The following is a 19,672-nucleotide window of genomic DNA, read 5'->3' as shown; positions in this document are numbered from 1 at the left end:
ACGAATAAAGAACACATGTAAGTACGATGCGACGCGGTGCATTAGTGCTCTGTGTAATTCAAGCGCACAGTATTTAATTTGCATGCATCCCCATACAGAACAACGCAGCAGCGCGCCGGCCCCCCCTAGCGGCCAGTTCTCAATGAGACGCGCGTGTGTCACGTGCTCTGTGTGCGCATCACGTGACCCGGGTTGTGTTTGTGGGACTCTCCTGCCCGGTCGAGGGGTACCCGATACCCCGGCTCCGTCGCCATCATATCGGGTTTTTGTTTTTTTTTAAACTGATATTTAATTCCCTCGGCGACTTCATATTACCCGGAGTCCCGAATTGCGGAGGGCCGCAGTGGAGAGCCTGGGAGTGGCAGCCGACGACTCGTCGGGCTATGGAGCGCTTCTGCCGGCGGGTGTAGTTGTCCAAGTCGCCGGAGCCTTTCGTCTGCAGCAGCAGTCAGCTGGTAAATTAATCGTTTTTTTTAAAAAAATGTAAAGCACTGTATTTGTGATATTGAATTTGTTTGACCCAATTAAATATCTAAATAAATAAAAAATAAAAAAAGTCGCGGAGACAGCGTCTGAAATTAGGTGGTTCTGACACTGCGTGCTATTTATGGTCCCGCAGATTTAATAAAGCTTAAATAAAAAAAAGCTGTTTTTTTATTTTATTTAAAACGGTTAATGTATAGCCTGGCAGAGAATGTAGACATTATAATTTCTGGAGAGTTGTACTACTGCCTGTCACTCAGTTTCAAGAAATATGACAACGCACCGTATCAGAAATACATTCTACACCTATTTCAATTGACTCCTGTCAGCCTGAGCAATCTGTGTCATTTTAATCATAAGGGTGTTTGTTAGGTGTGGTTACCCCGGCTGCAGTGGAACAGGTAGCGGGATGTTTTAGACTACAGTACCATTACTGTACCCACGCATGTCACATTGTGGAGTTTGCATATATCTGTATGGGTCTAATTAAGATGTGTGTGGTTTAAATGAACAGTAAGACTGGAAGCACACAGGCTGCTGTGTGCTAATCACTTTACTCATTTTCAGCATGTTCTCTCTGCAGCTCTTCCTCACTCCTGTTTCGGGGGGTCACCGTGCCTTCCCTCCCCTTTCCTCGCAATGGCTCCTAAAGACATCATGACCAACTCGCATGCCAAATCCATCCTGAACGCCATGAACTCCTTGAGGAAGAGCGACACGCTGTGCGACGTCACTCTGAAAGTGGAGAGCACAGACTTCCCAGCGCACCGCATCGTCCTGGCTGCTTGCAGTGACTATTTCTGTGCCATGTTCACCAGTGAGGTAGTCAGCCAGCTAGCTCTTGTAAAGCCTGGTTATTATTATTAATTATTTCTTAGCAGACGCTCTTATCCAGGGCGACTTACAATTGTTACAAGATATCACGTTATTTTTTACATACAGTTAAATTATTTTTTACAAATTATTTTTACATAGTTACCCATTTATACAGTTGGGTGTTTACTGGAGCAATCTAGGTAAAGTATCTGTAAAGTAAAGTGAAGTGTCCCCCCACCTGGGATTGAACCCACGACCCTCCGGTCAAGAGTCCAGAGCCCTAACCACTACTCCACACTGCTGCCCTGGTTCAGGAGATGGGGTCTGCACATTATCATGATATCTGAGCAGACTTGATGTGAAAAGTGGAGCAGTGCTTACTTTTTTTATACAAATCTGGAGGCCAGCCTCAAATTAGAATGAAATATCAGTGTCTCCTGTCTCTTCCCAATGTGTTGCCCTATTTTGTGATTCTCTGTTCCATTTAAACTTAAAGGCATAATAAGCTTTTTACAAGTGTACCACAGTAAATCCTATCAAAGTGTAAAAAGCATGGTACAGAATAGGGAGGTATGTTGAAGCATATTAATAAATGCAGAGTATAACCATGGGAAAACTCCAAAGAAAACACTGTGCAGAAATACAGGGGTAACGTTTTATAAGGGAAACCGAGTCTTTTAAAATCTCTGGACACATTTACCAGCGTTCTCACTGAAAACAGTTTCGGTGTGCCTTTAACAGAATAGTACTGACTGTTCCCATGTACAGCTTTCAGAAAAGGGGAAACCTTTCGTTGATATCCAAGGCCTTACTGCTGCCACCATGGAAATCCTGCTGGATTTTGTGTATACAGAGACAGTCCACGTCACAGTGGAGAACGTGCAAGAGTTGCTGCCTGCAGCCTGTTTGTTACAGCTGAAAGGTAAACCTTAACGTGGGGGTGTGTTTCTCTTGAGTATCAGGAATCTGGGGAGGGGGGGAGTAATTACGTCTCACCTATTGGAACATACCTAGTGTTTTAAGATTGCAAGCAATACAAAATTGTTCACCTTTTTGAACCCTTGTGCCTAAGAAACACATTTCCGAGTGTCCCATCCTAATATTAGCAGCCTCATGTTGGGCCTCAAGTTTTCTGTGCTAATAAGGAACCCAGTTATTTGTTTTGGTTCGTCTTGCTCACAATGGCTGAAAATAAAGTGAAGATCTAAATCACTAACCTGCATGCAATGTTGATTGTCTGTTGTAGGCGTGAAGCAGGCGTGCTGTGAATTCTTAGAGAGCCAGCTAGACCCCTCGAACTGCCTTGGGATCCGCGACTTTGCAGAAACGCACAACTGCGTGGATCTCATGCAAGCCGCTGAGGTGTTCAGCCAGAAGAACTTCCCGGATGTCGTGCAGCACGAGGAGTTCATGCTGCTGAGCCAGGGAGAAGTGGAAAAGCTCCTCAAATGTGATGAGATTCAGGTACAGAGCACCCCACGGGCTTTTCAGCGTTTCAGACAGCGTGATCATTGAGCTTGGGCTTCTTTTCTGTACCGGAACAAGAAGAACATCATGAAATAGGTGGGAACTCTTCTGCTAGTTTACCTGTAGGATCTCCTCAGAAGTGCTTGATCTGCTACACTGCATGTGAAAACCTGCATTATTCAGCATAGCTTAACAGCACAATAAAACAATACCTACTGACAACTCCCAAAGCATGTGATACGTGCATTATATATACTGAAACAGATGTCTTTGTCTTGGCATTTTAGATATTAATTTGAGTGCAAAACATTCATATGTCAGCGAGTTAGACTTTTACAATTCCTTATTAAATGGCACTTTGAAGATAAGCGATCACTAGATGAATCCATCGTTCACATTAGGTGATTGACCATGAAGATTAACAGCACTGCTGCCTGGGCAGAGCCCCCAGCTCCGTGTGAAGCACAGATTAACAGCACTGCTGCCTGGGCAGAGCCCCCAGCTCTGTGTGAAGCACAGATTAACAGCACTGCTGCCTGGGCAGAGCCCCCAGCTCTGTGTGAAGCACAGATTAACAGCACTGCTGCCTGGGCAGAGCCCCCAGCTCTGTGTGAAGCACAGATTAACAGCACTGCTGCCTGGGCAGAGCCCCCAGCTCCGTGTGAAGCACAGATTAACAGCACTGCTGCCTGGGCAGAGCCCCCAGCTCTGTGTGAAGCACAGATTAACAGCACTGCTGCCTGGGCAGAGCCCCCAGCTCCGTGTGAAGCCCCTCTCCTTGTGCTTGTGCAGGTGGACTCTGAGGAGCCTGTGTTTGAAGCGGTGGTGAACTGGGTGAAGCACTCTGAGAAGGAGAGGGAGCCGTTCCTGTCGGACATGCTGCAGTACGTCCGCATGCCGCTCCTCACCCCCAGATACATCACTGACGTCATTGACTCCGAGGTACGCAGGCTGACCCTCGCGCTCCAGGCAGGTCGCGCTTTTCATTTTCTTGTGGTTTTTAGAAATAACCAAAACTTGAAGGCGAATGAGTTTTTAACACGCTGCTTGGGATTTTCAGGCGAGTCTAAATCAAAGACTTCACCTTTATTACAACCTGGTTGATTCTGGTGATCCCCTCTGACTGCTTTTAAACTGACGAGCTCCCAGTTTAGGCTTGCTGAATTCCCTCGTGCGTGGGGTCAAACAGCCGACAGCCCGTCGTGTGCCTACCCATTCAACGGGTGCAGTACCATTCTAGAAGCAGGAACCCAAAACATCACAAATGTTGTGCAGCGCTGGTGGTGTAACAAACGCTGCAGATCCACGATGGGTGTGTCGTTGTAGGTCCTCCGTCTCGTGTTAAAGTCTTCTCAGTCTTGTTAAAGGGGCCTCAGCATGCACCCAATCTGCTGTTTCAGCCATTGATTCGATGCAGCCTGCAGTGCAGAGACCTCGTGGATGAAGCCAAGAAGTTCCACCTGAGGCCTGAGCTGAGGAGTCAGATGCAGGGGCCGAGGACCAGGGCTCGGCTGGGTGAGTGGGGCTTCATCCAGAGACCGCGTCCACGCAACGGGGCTTTCTTTAGCTTGATAGGTAACGGGGACGGCAATGAGACTCCCGTTACATAGCAGTTTGATCCATTCCCGGTTTTACTATTAGACATACACACCTCCGCTTGTTACCTGTGTGGCTAAGCAAGCTTGTAGTAAAACCTGGAGCGGGTGAAACTGCTATGCAGTAAGAGTCTTATTTCCATCCCTGGGTAATTTGTGTTACGATTGGCCCAAAACAAAACTGTTTTTTCTGTTGTTGTTTTCCCCAGGAGCTAATGAAGTCCTGTTGGTAATCGGAGGCTTTGGCAGTCAGCAGTCCCCTATTGACATTGTGGAGAAATACGACCCCAAAACGCAGGCGTGGAGTTTTCTGGCTGTGAGTACGATTCTGTTTCACACCTTGGGTTTCTGAATGGCTCCGGTGCTATTCCAGTCAATATAGGGATTGTAATATTAAATAATATGAAGTCAAGGGTTCAATCCCTGTAAACAAGGGCGAGTGGGTCTGTCTAGCGTCGGTATCTCCTTCTAATAGAACAACAAAGGATTTTTGAGTGATACTTTTTTAATAGGATCAGATGCAAATACTCTAGCTATCGGGAGAGAAGTGCAAACTGGAGTTCCTCTTGTGGGTCGGTTTGGTGATTATAGTTCAGCCACAATAATAATAGTAGTAGTCAAGGCTCCCGCTGCACAGCAGTTTCAGCTTTCACTGTGTTTTATTGGAAGCTAGCGAGATGCTTATCTCCGTTCCAGCATGCTCTGTGTGCTCGCGTCGCAGTGTTTCGTGGAGTCGAACGCATGTCGTTTTTGTTTTTCTTCAGAGCGTCACGCGGAAGAGGAGGTACGTGGCCACGGTGTCCCTGAATGACCGGGTGTACGTTATCGGGGGGTATGACGGGCGCTCTCGTCTCAGCTCGGTGGAGTGCCTCGATTACACCGCGGACGAGGACGGCGTGTGGTATTCGGTGGCTCCCATGAACGTACGTAGAGGCCTGGCTGGAGCCACCACGCTCGGAGGTACTGAACCAGCAACACCCACAGGGTGTAAGGGCCTGAGTGCTGTTGCAGGCTGTACCCAGTGTTGTGAATGTGACTTCAGGCTCTTTCTTCCTCTGTCCACAGATATGATCTACGTGGCAGGGGGGTTTGATGGAAGCCGACGGCACACCAGCATGGAGAGATACGACCCCAATATTGACCAGTGGAGCATGCTAGGGGATATGCAGACTGCCAGAGAAGGAGCCGGCCTTGTTGTAGCCAATGGACTTATCTACTGTCTCGGTCAGTCACCAGCAGGGTTTGGGCTCAGTTTTTTCAATTCCAGTTCCTTCTGAAAATCAGTGCTCAATTCCAGTTCCTTTTGAAGGGTATTTTTAGTGACTTAATTGCTATGATTGTTCAATTTAATTTTTATTTGAAGCCAGTTTACTTGAACACTGACGATTTTGCAATTTGATTAATAGGGAATTGGAATTTTGAATTGGAAGAACAGGACTGGACCCCTGACCCGGGTCACCAGCAACAGAAGAAAATGAACACTACCCTGTTTTTAATGTGTTTGGGTCAATCCCAAATTCTCTAGAATGTCTTTCTGATGCCAGAGTGGGATACCCGCACACTAAAGTGAAGTGTCCCTCCTGGCTTCACGTTTCAAACACCATTACGTGCAGTGCCACTTGTGTGACTGTGATGATCAAAATGTGCGTTGAGTGTGCCAAAGTCAATGAAGGTGGCGCACATTTGATCTAAAGTCATGTAGTTGAGAGTGATGCGAATTCTTAATGAACTCCTGTCTCTCTCTTCTAGGCGGGTATGATGGGCTGAATATTTTAAGTTCGGTAGAGAGGTACGACCCCCACACAGGACACTGGGCGAGCGTCACACCGATGGCTACCAAGCGGTCAGGTGAGTCTGCTTCAGGGTCAGAGAGCATTTCTCTTCACGCTCTCTCCAGCCCAGCAGAATCATCACATGCGTTGGAGCAGTGTCTGCTAAAGAGGACAGCGGGTGTGACGCCTCAGGCTAGATTCTATATGTGCAAATGTGTGGTTTGTGCATTAAATGAATGATAAATACATGACATAAGGGCTCTTAAAATATTTTAAACAGGTGGATCTCTGAATACAGCTGCCTCTTAGATCCAGGTTACTGGCCCTCTACAATGGTGCATTCAAGTCAGTGTTTGTTTTGTTCTTCTAAGTATGCAGTATATAAAGCTGCTGTTTACATTGATCACATATCCCAGAGTAGTAAAAGGGATAAACCAGTTAGACAGAGACAATTGTACATCCTGAGTTTGTTATTATGCAATACACGCAATACATGCATGCAAAGTGTAGGTAGCATGTTTTTTTGTTAAGATTTGTCTGTTTTGGAAAGCCTAGACAAAAGGCTTTTTGTAAATTTGTCCTATTGAGCAAACATGATTTATCATCGAGATTAGTGGTGAAAGTCTTTGCAATGCGGGGAAAGTGGTTGTGTAGAGTTACAGTAATCTGTGTCCTCTCAGTAAGATTGGAAAGTCTCTTTTTTTTGTTTCATTGGATCCCACGTGCTGGTTTCATGTTGTAACTTTGGCCCCAGTGAAGCAGTTCAGTGACCTTGTAGTTTAGAGAGTGCTGCTCACATTGGGTCAGCTGCAGTCCACTCGTCACGGCTGGAGAATCCACACCAGGCTTTCACATGCAATCATGCAGCGTTAACATCTTTACAGGAAAAGTAATGCTGTTGATTCTCGCCAAAAATAGTTTCTGATTTTATTTAAACCAGGACTGTGGAATTGAGTAATAAACTGAAGATGAAGATGAAGTCTTACAGAAAAAAAGTCATTTATATCCAGGGGCATTTATATCAATGTAATGTTTGCAGGGGCTGGAGTGGCTTTGCTGAATGATCACATCTACGTTGTCGGTGGGTTTGATGGAACAGCTCATCTGGCCTCGGTAGAATCCTATAACATCCGCGCTGACACGTGGACGACAGTCACCAGCATGACCACGCCGCGGTGCTACGTGGGTGCGACTGTGCTGCGTGGGAGGCTCTATGCAATCGCTGGGTAAAGAGAAGCAGTCTTCTACATGTTTTCAGATTGAACACATCTCCATTGACTTTCCCTGGCTGCTTCTGTAATCAGCTACCCTCAGCAGGTGCTCAGTGAACCAGCACTGAAATGAAAGCATTGCCAGACAAAGCCTAGTGTTGAGAATGCATTCATTCCTGCTGACGTGAAAGGGTTTTACGTGATGTTGTCTGCTGTGAACCCACAGCCTGTATGTCCTCCTGTATTTTCTGCAGAATTGCGATTGCTTTGATATTTCACCTTCCCTTTCCGTGGGCCATTTCTAAGCTGTGGAGGGAGATGAAAGGGATAATGCATTGCATTCTCCAGTGCTGTAAAATGGTCTAAGTTCATTAAACTGACTTCCAGCACTCTCTTATTTTTGCATTTTCATTTACAGATACGATGGGAATTCCCTCCTCAGCAGCATCGAATGCTACGATCCTGTTATTGACAGCTGGGAAGTGGTGACGTCAATGGGAACTCAGCGCTGTGACGCTGGAGTTTGTGTGCTTCGGGAGAAATGAGCTCCAGTCCGCACCAGACAGAGAAAGGGGGGGGGGGGACACTGTCCTAACTGGCATTCTGAGGGAGAGGAACCATTTCATAAAAAGAGAGAGAGACGTATCTGTCGCTATGCTTTATTTTAGGGGGGTAGGATGCAATCCAGAGACTTTTTTTTTTTTAATATTAAATGATTCTGTGACGCATTGTGACATCATGCATTTAAATATTAAATGATTCTGTGACATTGTGACATCATCCATCCATGCACAAATGTTTTTCTGTGTGTGAACCACACGGTGCTGGGCACAGAAATGGAGGTGGTTTATGTGCAATATTTTACTGGTGAACCAGCACCTGGACATCCTTGAACTGGACTTTCACAAAGCCTTGACATTGTCTGCTACTTGGAATCAGTTGTGAGAGACGTGCTTTACATTGGCATTATATTAGAGTTACATTGTCACTAACAGCCGTCCAATTGCAGTGTCCTTCATTTCAATGAAGATTCAGTAGATTCAGTGTGTTCTTCAGTGAGGGGGGAATTCAGAAAAGCTAGCTGTCAGCATTATGTGTGTTTTTTTTGTTTGTTTTTTTAATGAATATCGTGGTGTATGTCTGTAAATCAGATTTTGATCTGTCTGTGAATACTAGTGATGTTTCTAAGTTGATCTAATGTGAAATTGTTAAAAAAAAAAAAAAAGATATATAAAAATAAAACGTGAATATGAATTTTAGATACTTTGGGGGAGTTGTTTCTGGTTCGTTTTTGTACAGAACGTGTTTAGAGTGTAATTGCCCACACCTTGCATTGTGGAGACACACTCCTCTAATGTGTTAAAGGGGTGAGGCGTTTCGTTTATTTCAGCAGCATCATCACTGGCCTCCTTGTCGATGCGCTGAAGGTGTTTGTGTTCTTTTGCTTGATTTGTTTTTATTGTTAATGCAGTTTAAGCTGCAGGGAAACAAGCTTACTCTTCAAGCTGGGTGCTACCACTTGCAGCAGAAGGAGGTCATAAATGTTACCCGCAAGCTGTAATGTTGCTTCTGTTTCGATAGACCTGTAATGCAAAGATGAATACCACAGCGCCATCTGCTGCTTAAACAGAAAATATGCTCTTACATTACAATCGCAAGCATCCTTCCTCTCTGGTGTGTGTGGATAGATAGATAGGTAGATAGATAGATAGATATAGCACATTAACAATTGTAAGTCGCACTGGATAAGGGCGTCTGCTAAGAAATAAATAATAATAATAATAATATTAATTTCTGTCACGAGGGGGCGCCACTGTGTTTACTGCCGCGTGTTTCCATACTATAGGACTGCGGGTATACATAGTTCTGTCGCTCGCAAGGCATCGCAGCGATGCAGTATGAAGCTGACAGGTGTGCAGAGAGGTGAACTGGTCAAGTTTTTTTACAGCACAGGAAGCAATGCCGAGGCGGCTCTGCGGGAATACCGGCGAGTGCACAACATCCGCAGCGGGCCGTGTTCAAGAGTTGCTGTTCACAAGCTAATCAAAAAATTTGAGGAAACCGGTTGCACTTGTGATAAGCCTCGCAGCGGCAGACCACCGACCCCAACCGAAGTTGTGTCTGAGATCAGCCGGGCTGCAGCAGAGCCATCCAGCACAAGCACACGTGCTGTCGCCCGCAGCCCGGATTTACCGAAATCAACTGTTCGTAAGGGTCTTTGTTCAAGTATATGTACGATACAAGTATCGTACGAGATAAATAGATTTTTAGAAAGCGAGGATTTTTTTTTTTTTGGTTTGTAGATTTTTTGATGCTAACCGGAACTGTTGGTATGACTGTATTGCTTCTGGTCGGAGTGCACAGTGTCTACGCGGTGCACCTCGCTTTGATGACGCGGTGCAGCGCCGCTGCTAGTCTCCTGTGCGGCTCTGCAGGGGGGGGATGCTGGGGGTAATTGGGGTCTGTGTTTAGCAAGGGAAGTTTAAACAAAATATTATTTACAGACAGCGATACCTTCACAGACGAGCGAGAGACTGAGCGTGTACAGTAGACACGTCACGTGACCGCAACAGGGTCACTGCCAGCCTCGCCGTAAAGAAAGGTAGAAACAAACCAGCGCATGAAAACGCAATGTAATAATATTTCAAATCACAGACCTTGATGGTATTGTTGTCTCTCTCTCTCTCAGTGAAAAAGCAAGGAGGGGCATGGAGGGCGCGGAGGTAATGGAAGTGGACCGGTCCGGGCTGGTATCGGAGGACGGGAAGAACGCGAAAACAGTGCTGTGCCAAAGATGTGGGTCCAAGGTGTTGTGCCCGGGCATGGCTTTGTTTGCGGAGAAAGAGGTACACGGACTACCTGCGTTCAACTGGTTGCAATTGTAATGGACGTGTGTGTGTGTGTGTGTGTGTGTGTGTGTGTTTGAATTCATACTAGTGCATGCTTCAAAACGCCTATTGCATCGCAGATTGACTCAATCTGATTGAGTCACGGTCCGCATTATTTAAAATGAGAACCTCATTTGATCCATTTATTTAGTAACTTGCAAAGGCTCATGGTAAAACACGGAGTGGATCAAAGTGCTATACAGTCGGCTACAGCCAGGGAAATCCAGCGATTATTTTTAAACGAAAGTAAAATGCATTCGCATATACACTGAAATAATACGAAAAAGTGTCCCATCACTCCAAACCAAGTGATGCTTTTTAATGTACGTTTTCATGAACCGAGTCTAAAATACAGTTTCTGCTGCGATGTTTAAAAGTGGGTTTGTTTTAATTGATTGAAGTCCTGCATTCGAATTTAAATAGGGCTGGGGAAACGCCCTACACGTGATTTTAATTCAGTGTTTAATGTGCGACCACTCTGGTCTTTTGCAGTAACCATTGAAGAATCAACTAATGTTCCACTGCAGCCTTTCTGCATTCATAGAAAATGTATGCGGGTACTCCCAGTGCTGGCAGATTGATTACTAATTAAAGGTTTAAAACATCCTGTCTATCTATTGCTGTCATTTTAATTTCAGAGTTTTAGTGGCGAGTTGAGCTGTCTGTTCTCAATTCAGGGACTCAAGATGTTGAGTTAGCCAGGGCTCTGTGTGGAGTAACGGAGCATCCAAAGAGTGTGTATCCATCTGTCAGAGACCGTATCACAGGGGGCAGGTGTGGAAGTGCTTCCCATTCCTGGCAGCACGCCTTGTTTAAGAAAACTTAATTTGTTCTTTACCGTTCCTCTCCAAGCTCTTCCTCCCCGCGATGATGAAGAAGAGGAGCACGCCGGGCAGCCTTGGCGAGGGCTCCGTGTCTGGAGAGCAGCTGAAGGATCACTGGCTGGTGGACGACATGTACGCCTTCGAGAACGTGGGTTTCACCAAGGACGTGGGCAACGTCAAATACCTGATCTGTGCGGACTGCGAGGTGGGGCCCATAGGCTGGCACTGCCTGGACGACAAGAAGAGCTTCTACGTGGCTCTGGAGCGAGTGAAGCATGAGTGATGGGGAGCGCGGTCCTGCAGAGATCACAGACTGTGTGTCCACAAGCCTTTCAATCCTACACGTGGACTGGGCGACTAACTCCGTGACACTGAAATCCTTCACTCATACCGTTGCCACTCTGTGTGAAATGCAACGTGAGGTGGTAGGCTTTGTCACTGCTCTCGTGTGATTTCTGGGACTCGGGTTTTATTTTGTGGTGTTGTTGCTGTACGTTGCACTTTGTCTGTATTTGTCTTTTGTTGTGTTGAAGTTACAAAGAGAAGGTTAACGTGGTGGAGATCACGATTTCATTTTCCTGTAACGCATTTTAAACAAAATGTTTTGTAACTGTAGTTGGCTTCACAAACTAATGTTGTAGCAGTACTAAAATAAACTTTAACAAACGCCTGTAGAGAATTTGATAAGTTACATGTTAGCATAACTAAACGCACTGCCGTCGGGTGTGTTTATAGTCCTAGCTGAACTACCTGCAACATCCATTCAGTACAAGGGGAAGCAGCAGCATTATCATGAACTGCCTTGGCTGGGTCTGTGAAACCAGCCATGAGAGGAATAGCAACGGAGATCAGACTGAAGACTGGCAGCGATATCAGTTTGGTTTACACGCATTTTTTTTTTTGACTATGCACAGTCTGTTTTTATTTTGTATTGCTTTGTCATAACAGAATATACTGTGTAGTCCTTTGACTGGTTTCACAGGGAAAGATTAGCATTAATCTCAGGCTTGACAACCTTACATTACCCCAGTTTACTTAAGGGTCTTTGAATCTCAGACTACCTTACCTGAGGTAATATGAGATAGTCCAAGATTAGTGCTAATCTGTGAAAGCAGCTGTTAGCGTTTGGACTAACATTGAAATCCTCTTTAGAGATGAATAGCCTGTTTACAACAATTGACCACCAGGTGGTGCTGGACCATAAATAAAAAGGGAAACACCGCCACCTTAAAAGGGCATACACTTCCTCAAAGAAAATATTTGAGCTTCTTGCATATCCCTAGTAGGAAGCAAGCGGTGGTGTGTATGCATGTGCCACAGGTGCAAGAAACGAGATCCATTGTTATTTTAAAGAAAGCCCGGGTTATTGACCTGTGTTGCGCTGTTGTGTTGTGTCTCTTCTATCATGGCGCTGCTGAATTATTTCTGTTGTACTTTGTGGTTCAAACATACCCTCGCTGCTGCTTCGCTGGAAACTTGGCATTTCTACAACGTGACGTTTTAATATCTGGTGGCTTGTTTGGAAGTGAGAGCCAACAGGCAGTAAATTTGAAGTGGGGATGCGTTGCGATCAGGTCGTGGTAAGTGAAAGCGAGGACGGGCTTGAACTAGGAGGGATGCTCACCTACAGTTCGGTACGCCGGTTAATCCAATAGCCCGCCCCCGCTCGTCTATTACCTTGAAAGCCGCACAAGTGAAAATGAGTCCGCAGGGGCTGAGGTTACACCCCAGCCGCGCAGCGGACATGAATCTGCGTCAGTGTCTATTGCGAGAGCCCCAGGGCAGAGCAGCAGACTCACAGGACACGAGTTTGTAACTGGGTAGCGCTTAGTGCTAGCCGCTTGTTAGAAAGTTCTTTGCTGACAAGGTATTTTTTCTCTTTCATACTCGATTCGACGTGATTCAACTGTTTAGAAGTCGGATCAGTATCGTGTCGGAGCTTGCCGAGGCTGGAACACACAGGCGGCAGTGGTGACGTGCCACGCCCTGACCCGAACCCTCCGATTACTGTAGTGTGGGGAAACCGAACCGGGCTGGTACTGGACTGCAGGGGGCTGGCTCGTTTTACTGTGACATGCGTGTCAGCGGCGTGCTTCAGTTTAACACCGTGAATCAATATTTAAAACGCACAATGCGTACATAAACGCACTAATAAAAAAATAAACAAACAGCACAGGTTATTGAACGTTTTAGGAAAGAGAGAAAAACTGCAGTTTATCTTGAATACAGTTTACATTGGGTTCCCTCGTGAGGCAGCACACATTCCAGCGCGGAGCTGATAAATAAGCGTGCCAGCTTGATTAAATTGGCATTGAGGCTGGCAGATTTGTTCTCAGTTAGCTCGCCTGGATAAATAAAGGCTTGGACTGATTTAGCACGAACAGTACCAGCACTGAGCTTGTGTAGCCCAGGGGTCCTTTTGTTTGAACGCGTTTATTGCGCAACAGGTTTGTCTGAATTTTTTTTAAAAAAATAATAAAATACTGTCATGTGATTGGCGACTTTGTTTTCCCTCAACGTACCGGTATATTACAAAAAAAAAAAAAAGTTTTGAATTAGTTTTTTGACCCTCCCCTGCCCTCTCTGTGGGTGTGGATTCGACAGCTCCCTCCCCCCCCCCCCGTCACTGCAGTAAACAGATCTATTAAAACGAAATTAAATAAACAGCTAACGTATTAAAAATAGAAAAAAGATACGTTTGGGCTATAATTGTGAATGTCACACGCGATAGTGTTTTAAATAAAAACCATCAAAGTCACCGTGTGTTATTCCAGATCTCAAACCTGCACACACCGACTGCGACACGGATCAAACTGGTAAATAGCAGCCATCCAATAGCAGCTGCAGGATGGGTAGAGACATTCACTCTCCACCAATCGCAGCCCTCAATAGGCGGGCTCCCTGGACTTTTGACGTAGTTTTTTGTCCTCTTCTTGATAAAAGGGGACGTTTTCAAACTTTTGAAATATTGCTGTGTTGGTGGAGATCCGTTACGCGTCTAAAGTCAACGTAGCCGAGCAAAAAAAAAAAGAAGCTTTAACTTAAATCTATATCTGATAAATTAGTTCTTAATTGTTTTATTTGTTTCGTGACTGCAGTAATCCTAATACAAAATGGTAAGTGTTTCAGTTTTTATTGAGCGATAGATTCATATCCGATACATAACAAAAGGCGCCTTTTTTTGTGCTGCGTTGTTAAAAGTGTCCTGCCTTGCCAGTAAAAATGCATTTTAATTCATTACATTTTTACATTCTGTAATGCAACAAAATGCGCACGTTTTACGATTAACTTTCTAATAAGAAATTATATTTACACCATTAATTAAAAAAAATGTATTTACTAATTAATAGTATTTAAAAGGAGGCTCTTTAATTGTGTGTGGGATTGAGTTTTGCGTGTCGGTGCTGGAGTTTATTGGAGTTGCTCATGCCTGATGTATTCTGTGGAGTGTGGCGCTCATTTTGTTTTTTATCACTACGCACTTTTTATTTACCCTTCCCCTTTTTTTAATTTATTTAGTTCCCTCGTGTTTGGGCGATTCATTTTTTTTTTTAAATTAAAGTAATTGTATTGTGAAAGTTGCGAGCCCGCTTCGTTTAGGAATGAGTCTGTGCGGGACCCGCATGCCTTGCTGTCTGTCTGTCTGTCTGTCTGTAGGGAGCTCGCTCGTAGTTCAGAGGATAGAGCCCTTGCACGCAGATGTGCTGCGGCTTGCATGCGGATGAAAGACTGGAAATTAATCAGCAGACGCACTATTTAATTTATTTGTTTATTCTTGTTTATTCGCGAGCCATAGCTTGCATTTCTGCTGTCGATTTTAAGTGATACAGCATGTTTTTTTCTTTCTGCGTGCGTTAACAGTAGTCTCGGGAGCGCATGATTTATCTATTACGCCACCCCGTTTTCTCCGGAAACCCGAACCCCCCCACCTCGGACGGTTCGCAGGACAGCACTTGCATCGACATGATGCGACACACACACGTTTGCTAGGGAGGGTGTCGCGGTTAACAGATAGCAATTTATTAAAACCGAAACGTTTATTGGTAATAAATAATAGAAGAGGCTGTAACATTTGGACATATATACATATATAATAACCAAAATCCGATGCGTCCAGCAGGTGAACGGTTTCATATTTCATCATTTTATGAGGAGGTTAACGTCGCGTTTTCAGATCACGAATGACTGACACGTGTGGCTCAAATGACGTGTTTGTGCACTTTGGCGCGCGCACGCAGGGTGAAATTGTTCTGGAAGAACGCGTCATGCCGTTTTGCAAATCAAGGGCGTCGTCTGTGACTTCGATCTCTTGAACCGACCTTGCATGTTGTTTTATATGGGATATTATAAATGATAACCGCCCAGTCTCTATTTAAAGGGACGGCGTTTTTATTCTAATCGGTGCAGGGCGGGCAGCAGCGTGGTTTTGTACCAAACCCCCCTATTTAATAAGACAAAGCCAGTGGGGGGGTTCAACTGTGAAATAATCCGCTGCGCAGATCTATCTTAAATAGTATACACGTGTAACCCTTTTCCATGCCTTTCAACCCTGCTTATATTTATTTCTCATTTGATATTTGTTTGTATTTCAAATGTGACATTGGTTTTTCCACATGGAATAATCTATTCCAACGCATCACAAGGCTACACATTCCTAAACCGTTTTGAAAATGTAAAGTCAATGCCAGCGCCTCATTTGGTTAAATGTTTTGAGATGCCAGTTAGAAATATATATATATATATATATATTTTTTTAGTTTAACCCTTTTACAACACGATTGTACCCTTACTGTGCATTCTTCAAACAGCAGTCACTGCATGTCCGGTTTTTCTGGTTACAAAAAAATTCATACAATTCCTGTGCACAAAAAGGAAGTTTGTTTTCCTAATAAGGTAAAGAAACACACAACTAGTCACCCATAACTTCAATCAGAAAGAGACGGTTGTTTTGGTGTTTAGCAATGTCTTTGAACTTCCCAAATTCTTTGTAGTAAAACAAAGCCAGTGAAGTATTTCACAGCGCAGCTTGTGTCAAGGCCTCTAAAGCAACGCCCTGGCGCTAGCAGTGAGAGTTCTCATCTCTTCTGCATTAGTCTGCTTTGATAAGCCCATTCCGGTGTTGCCCAGTTTTCCACCAAGAGCAGCTGGCAGTGTGCCCGCCAGCCCGTACGCAGGGAGGGTAGCAGAAAGACCCCCTCTCTCTCAGCCCTGCACCCCAGTAACTCCCGAACCTCCTCTTTGAAAGCTGTGCTGTCACGCGGCTGTCTGTCTGTCTCTTACACAGGCGACCTTGACCAAAGCACTAAAGGGTAGCTTCCTGATTTTAAACGGCTTGCTTTCATAGTTTCTCCTTTATTCACTTCAGTTTACATTCGAAACCCTTTCATTTGAAGGCAGTAAAACAAGCTGATAGGAAGCCGTGTGAGCGAGGTCAACAGCTGCTTCTCAAACTTCACAAGCCTCTCTCTCTCTCTCTCTCTCTCTCTCTCTCTCTCTCTCTCTCTCTCTCTCTCTCTCACTCTTTACATCCTGATTTGCATGTTGACTCTTTCAAACCTCACAACAAGTCTGAGCAGCCCTGCCCAGAGAAACTGGAGCGGAGCAGCCTAGCCAAGCTTCAGGAGATCTGGTGCCAGTGCACAAACATTAGAGGCATGTTTTAGCTTGTGCAAATCCACATTTGGAAAACCTTTTTTGCTACAGAGACTATTAATATTACTAAACTAATCTAGTAGTGCAGTAACAATTAGCACTTGGAAACATCACAAAAGGTCACCAAAAATATATTCAGAGCTACTTTTCACATGAGGGTGGCCTCATTGGAGCATGTCTGAGGCTGCGTGCTACAATACTATGTGGCTCTGTTGTAACCAATGTCTAACCCCACCTTCCTCCCCAGGAAGCCTCCTCTCCTGTGCCCCCCTGGCTGTCACGGCAATGTGTTTTATGTCCACCTGTAGCGTGAGTGCATCTCCATCCACGTGGGCCAGGCAGGAGTCCAGATGGGCAATGCCTGCTGGGAGCTCTTTTGCATGGAGCACGGGGTGCAGCCGGATGGGGTGATTCCGTCGGATAACGAGAAAGCCGGCTTCCCTGGAGACTCCCTGCATACCTTTTTCAGCGCCGGCAGTTCGGGCCGCCACGTCCCAAGAGCTATATTCGTGGACCTAGAGCCCACCGTGGTTGGTAAGGACAGGAGCTAATTGTTTTCTCTCTTTCTGCACATGTGCAGCGCGAGTGCATCTCAATCCACGTCGGTCAGGCGGGTGCGCAGATTGGCAATGCGTGCTGGGAGCTGTATTGCCTGGAGCATGGCATTCAACCAGATGGCAATATGCCGAGCGACAGGACCGCGGGTGGCACCGACGAGTCGTTTAACACTTTCTTCTGTGACACGGGCTCAGGGAGGCACGTGCCTCGCGCTGTGTTTGTCGACCTGGAGCCCCCCGTCATTGGTAAGTTGACGTTCTGGAGTTTGCAGGGAGAGACGTCGTGCAACATGAGTGTAGGTTTCCTCTCGCTGGTCCAGAGCCGGGGAATTCAAGACAAGCCTCTGGGGCTGCTGTAGCCAAAAAATAATCCTATTATGTGTTCTCTTTTGACTTGGATCGTTATTTCCATGCTTAACTATTCTGGCAAAAAAATGGCTCTTGAAGAGGTGGGGAAGCATATTGGTGTTGCACAGGTATCTGTGCACAACGCTCCTCCTGGGGGCTTCAGTGCACAGCGCCACGGTAATATGCCTCCCTACAATTCAAAAGCTGGAACAGTAAGCACGGTACGCAGAAACAGCAGAGAATCTTCAAAGTGCACACAGCATGGGGGTATTAAACAGGGAAGACCTTGGATATCAGAAATGGGAGCGACAGAGAGGGTCCGGTTTTGAAATTGACAAATCCATTGGCATGAGGTCTGCCTCTGCTCGGAGGAATCGCAGGCAGGGTGCACCTGCAGACACACGTGAACATGAAGCAGAGGAGGGGTCTTAGCTGGAATTGCAGACTCAATCTGTTCTCTAGTTCTGTGGGACGCTTAGGCATTTTGTTTTGCTAATCTAATGCTGCTTGTTTTTTTTTTTTAAAGATGAAATCAGGACAGGACCCTACAGGCAGCTTTTCCACCCGGAACAGCTGATCACTGGCAAAGAGGATGCTGCTAACAACTACGCCAGGGGCCATTACACTGTGGGGAAAGAGATTATAGATTTGGTGCTGGAGCGGGTCCGGAAACTCGTGAGTAATGCACAAGAAAGTTCAACAAGACTGCAAGGGTGCCGCGTGTTCATGTTCCAGATCAGGATTGTTTTAAAACCTGGGTCTGTTTTACTAGTTTTTATATTACGGTATTCTAAAATGCTCCAAGATTCATGTTTTTTGTAGATCTCATATAATCCCAACCAGTCGCCGGTAAGGGTTTGTCAGGGTATTCACACAACGTGTTCACTTTCAGTATAGGCTTGTTGCAGAAGGAATGGAACGGGTTACACTTATTGACTTGTTTCCCATCTCCTGTGTTTCAGTCTGACCAGTGCACTGGGCTGCAGGGCTTCCTGATCTTCCACAGCTTCGGAGGTGGTACCGGTTCTGGTTTCACCTCCCTGCTGATGGAACGCCTGTCTGTGGACTACGGCAAGAAGTCCAAGCTGGAGTTCGCCATCTACCCGGCCCCCCAGATCTCCACAGCTGTGGTGGAGCCCTACAACTCCATCCTGACCACCCACACCACCCTGGAGCACTCCGACTGCGCCTTCATGGTGGACAACGAGGCCATCTACGACATCTGCAGACGCAACCTGGACATCGAGCGTCCGTCCTACAACAACCTGAACCGGCTGATCGGTCAGATCGTGTCGTCCATCACCGCCTCCCTGCGCTTCGACGGGGCCCTCAACGTGGATCTCACAGAGTTCCAGACCAACCTGGTGCCCTACCCCCGCATCCACTTCCCCCTGGTCACCTACGCCCCCATCATCTCCGCAGAGAAGGCCTACCACGAGCAGCTCTCCGTGTCCGAGATCACCAACGCCTGCTTCGAGCCCGCCAACCAGATGGTGAAGTGCGACCCGCGCCACGGCAAGTACATGGCCTGCTGCATGCTGTACCGCGGCGACGTGGTGCCCAAAGACGTCAACGTGGCCATTGCAGCCATCAAGACCAAGAGGAGCATCCAGTTTGTGGACTGGTGCCCCACTGGATTCAAGGTGAGCTTTCAAAGTTAATGTTACTCCCTTCAGTCCTAACCAGGCTGAACCTAGGGGTGGAAGAGGGAATTGTTTGGCACGTATCCAAGTGTGTATTTTAAATGAGACATGTAGATGCTAGGCTTTGTGTTCAGTTAGACTACTTGCACTTGGAGCCTCTTATCTGAACTGTTCCTGGGATGTGGGTAACTGCTGTAATAAAACAGATCTGAAGACTCTTGATAGAAGTGCTAAAGTGTCTCATTGTTAACATTTACATCTTTCAATTTCAGATTCATTTACCTTTTCAATTGAAAGACATTAGATCAACACACGCGACATGAGATGTTTCTATATAGTCATTGCGATCCTTTTAACTTAATGAAAGAATCCCAGATTAAAAAGTGCCCTGTACATGTAACCTGGTGTCTTCACTT

At 45.8% G+C, this 19,672-nt stretch overlaps 3 protein-coding genes across 8 annotated transcripts in view; all 3 read left to right on the top strand.

The window, feature by feature from the left end:
- Positions 1–123: 123 nt before the first annotated feature.
- Positions 124–8,607, top strand: LOC117425561 (kelch-like protein 12). 2 transcript variants are annotated; one of them, XM_034042560.3, is made up of 12 exons: positions 125–455; positions 1,067–1,305; positions 2,068–2,221; positions 2,546–2,763; positions 3,559–3,708; positions 4,167–4,281; positions 4,571–4,677; positions 5,126–5,321; positions 5,427–5,585; positions 6,111–6,209; positions 7,173–7,359; positions 7,763–8,607. In XM_034042560.3, the coding sequence occupies exons 2-12, from the start codon at positions 1,123–1,125 to the stop codon at positions 7,887–7,889; spliced, it is 1,695 nt and encodes a 564-aa protein (XP_033898451.2). In that variant the 5' UTR covers positions 125–455; positions 1,067–1,122; the 3' UTR covers positions 7,890–8,607. The 2 variants fall into 2 exon arrangements, with proteins under 2 accessions (XP_033898464.2, XP_033898451.2); XM_034042573.3 differs by lacking the exon at positions 3,559–3,708 and having other exon boundaries at positions 124–455.
- Positions 8,608–9,205: 598 nt separating this feature from the next.
- On the top strand, positions 9,206–11,726 carry LOC117962395 (guanine nucleotide exchange factor MSS4-like). 3 transcript variants are annotated; one of them, XM_059005033.1, is made up of 3 exons: positions 9,206–9,548; positions 10,034–10,190; positions 11,085–11,726. In XM_059005033.1, exons 2-3 carry the CDS (start codon positions 10,053–10,055, stop codon positions 11,337–11,339), a joined length of 393 nt encoding a protein of 130 aa, XP_058861016.1. In that variant the 5' UTR covers positions 9,206–9,548; positions 10,034–10,052; the 3' UTR covers positions 11,340–11,726. The 3 variants fall into 3 exon arrangements, with proteins under 3 accessions (XP_058861016.1, XP_058861015.1, XP_034767313.1); XM_059005032.1 differs by having other exon boundaries at positions 9,206–9,552; XM_034911422.2 differs by lacking the exon at positions 9,206–9,548 and adding an exon at positions 9,746–9,946.
- A 2,289-nt stretch (positions 11,727–14,015) lies between these two features.
- The window catches only part of LOC117964479 (tubulin alpha-8 chain-like), a 6,171-nt gene continuing 514 nt past the window's right edge, over positions 14,016–19,672 (top strand). Inside the window, exons 1-4 of one of the 3 annotated variants that reach the window (XM_034908059.2) lie at positions 14,016–14,172; positions 17,289–17,511; positions 18,140–18,288; positions 18,576–19,256. In XM_034908059.2, the coding sequence (XP_034763950.2) occupies positions 14,170–14,172; positions 17,289–17,511; positions 18,140–18,288; positions 18,576–19,256 (1,056 nt within the window). In that variant the 5' untranslated portion in view covers positions 14,016–14,169. The other 2 variants (XM_034908057.2, XM_059005031.1) reach the window with 2 other exon arrangements.

Source organism: Acipenser ruthenus, chromosome 30, assembly GCF_902713425.1.
Source record: "Acipenser ruthenus chromosome 30, fAciRut3.2 maternal haplotype, whole genome shotgun sequence".
Taxonomy (NCBI): Eukaryota; Metazoa; Chordata; class Actinopteri; order Acipenseriformes; family Acipenseridae; genus Acipenser; species Acipenser ruthenus.
The sequence above is the reverse complement of the archived record's forward strand: the minus strand, read 5'-3'. Positions and strand labels throughout refer to the sequence as shown.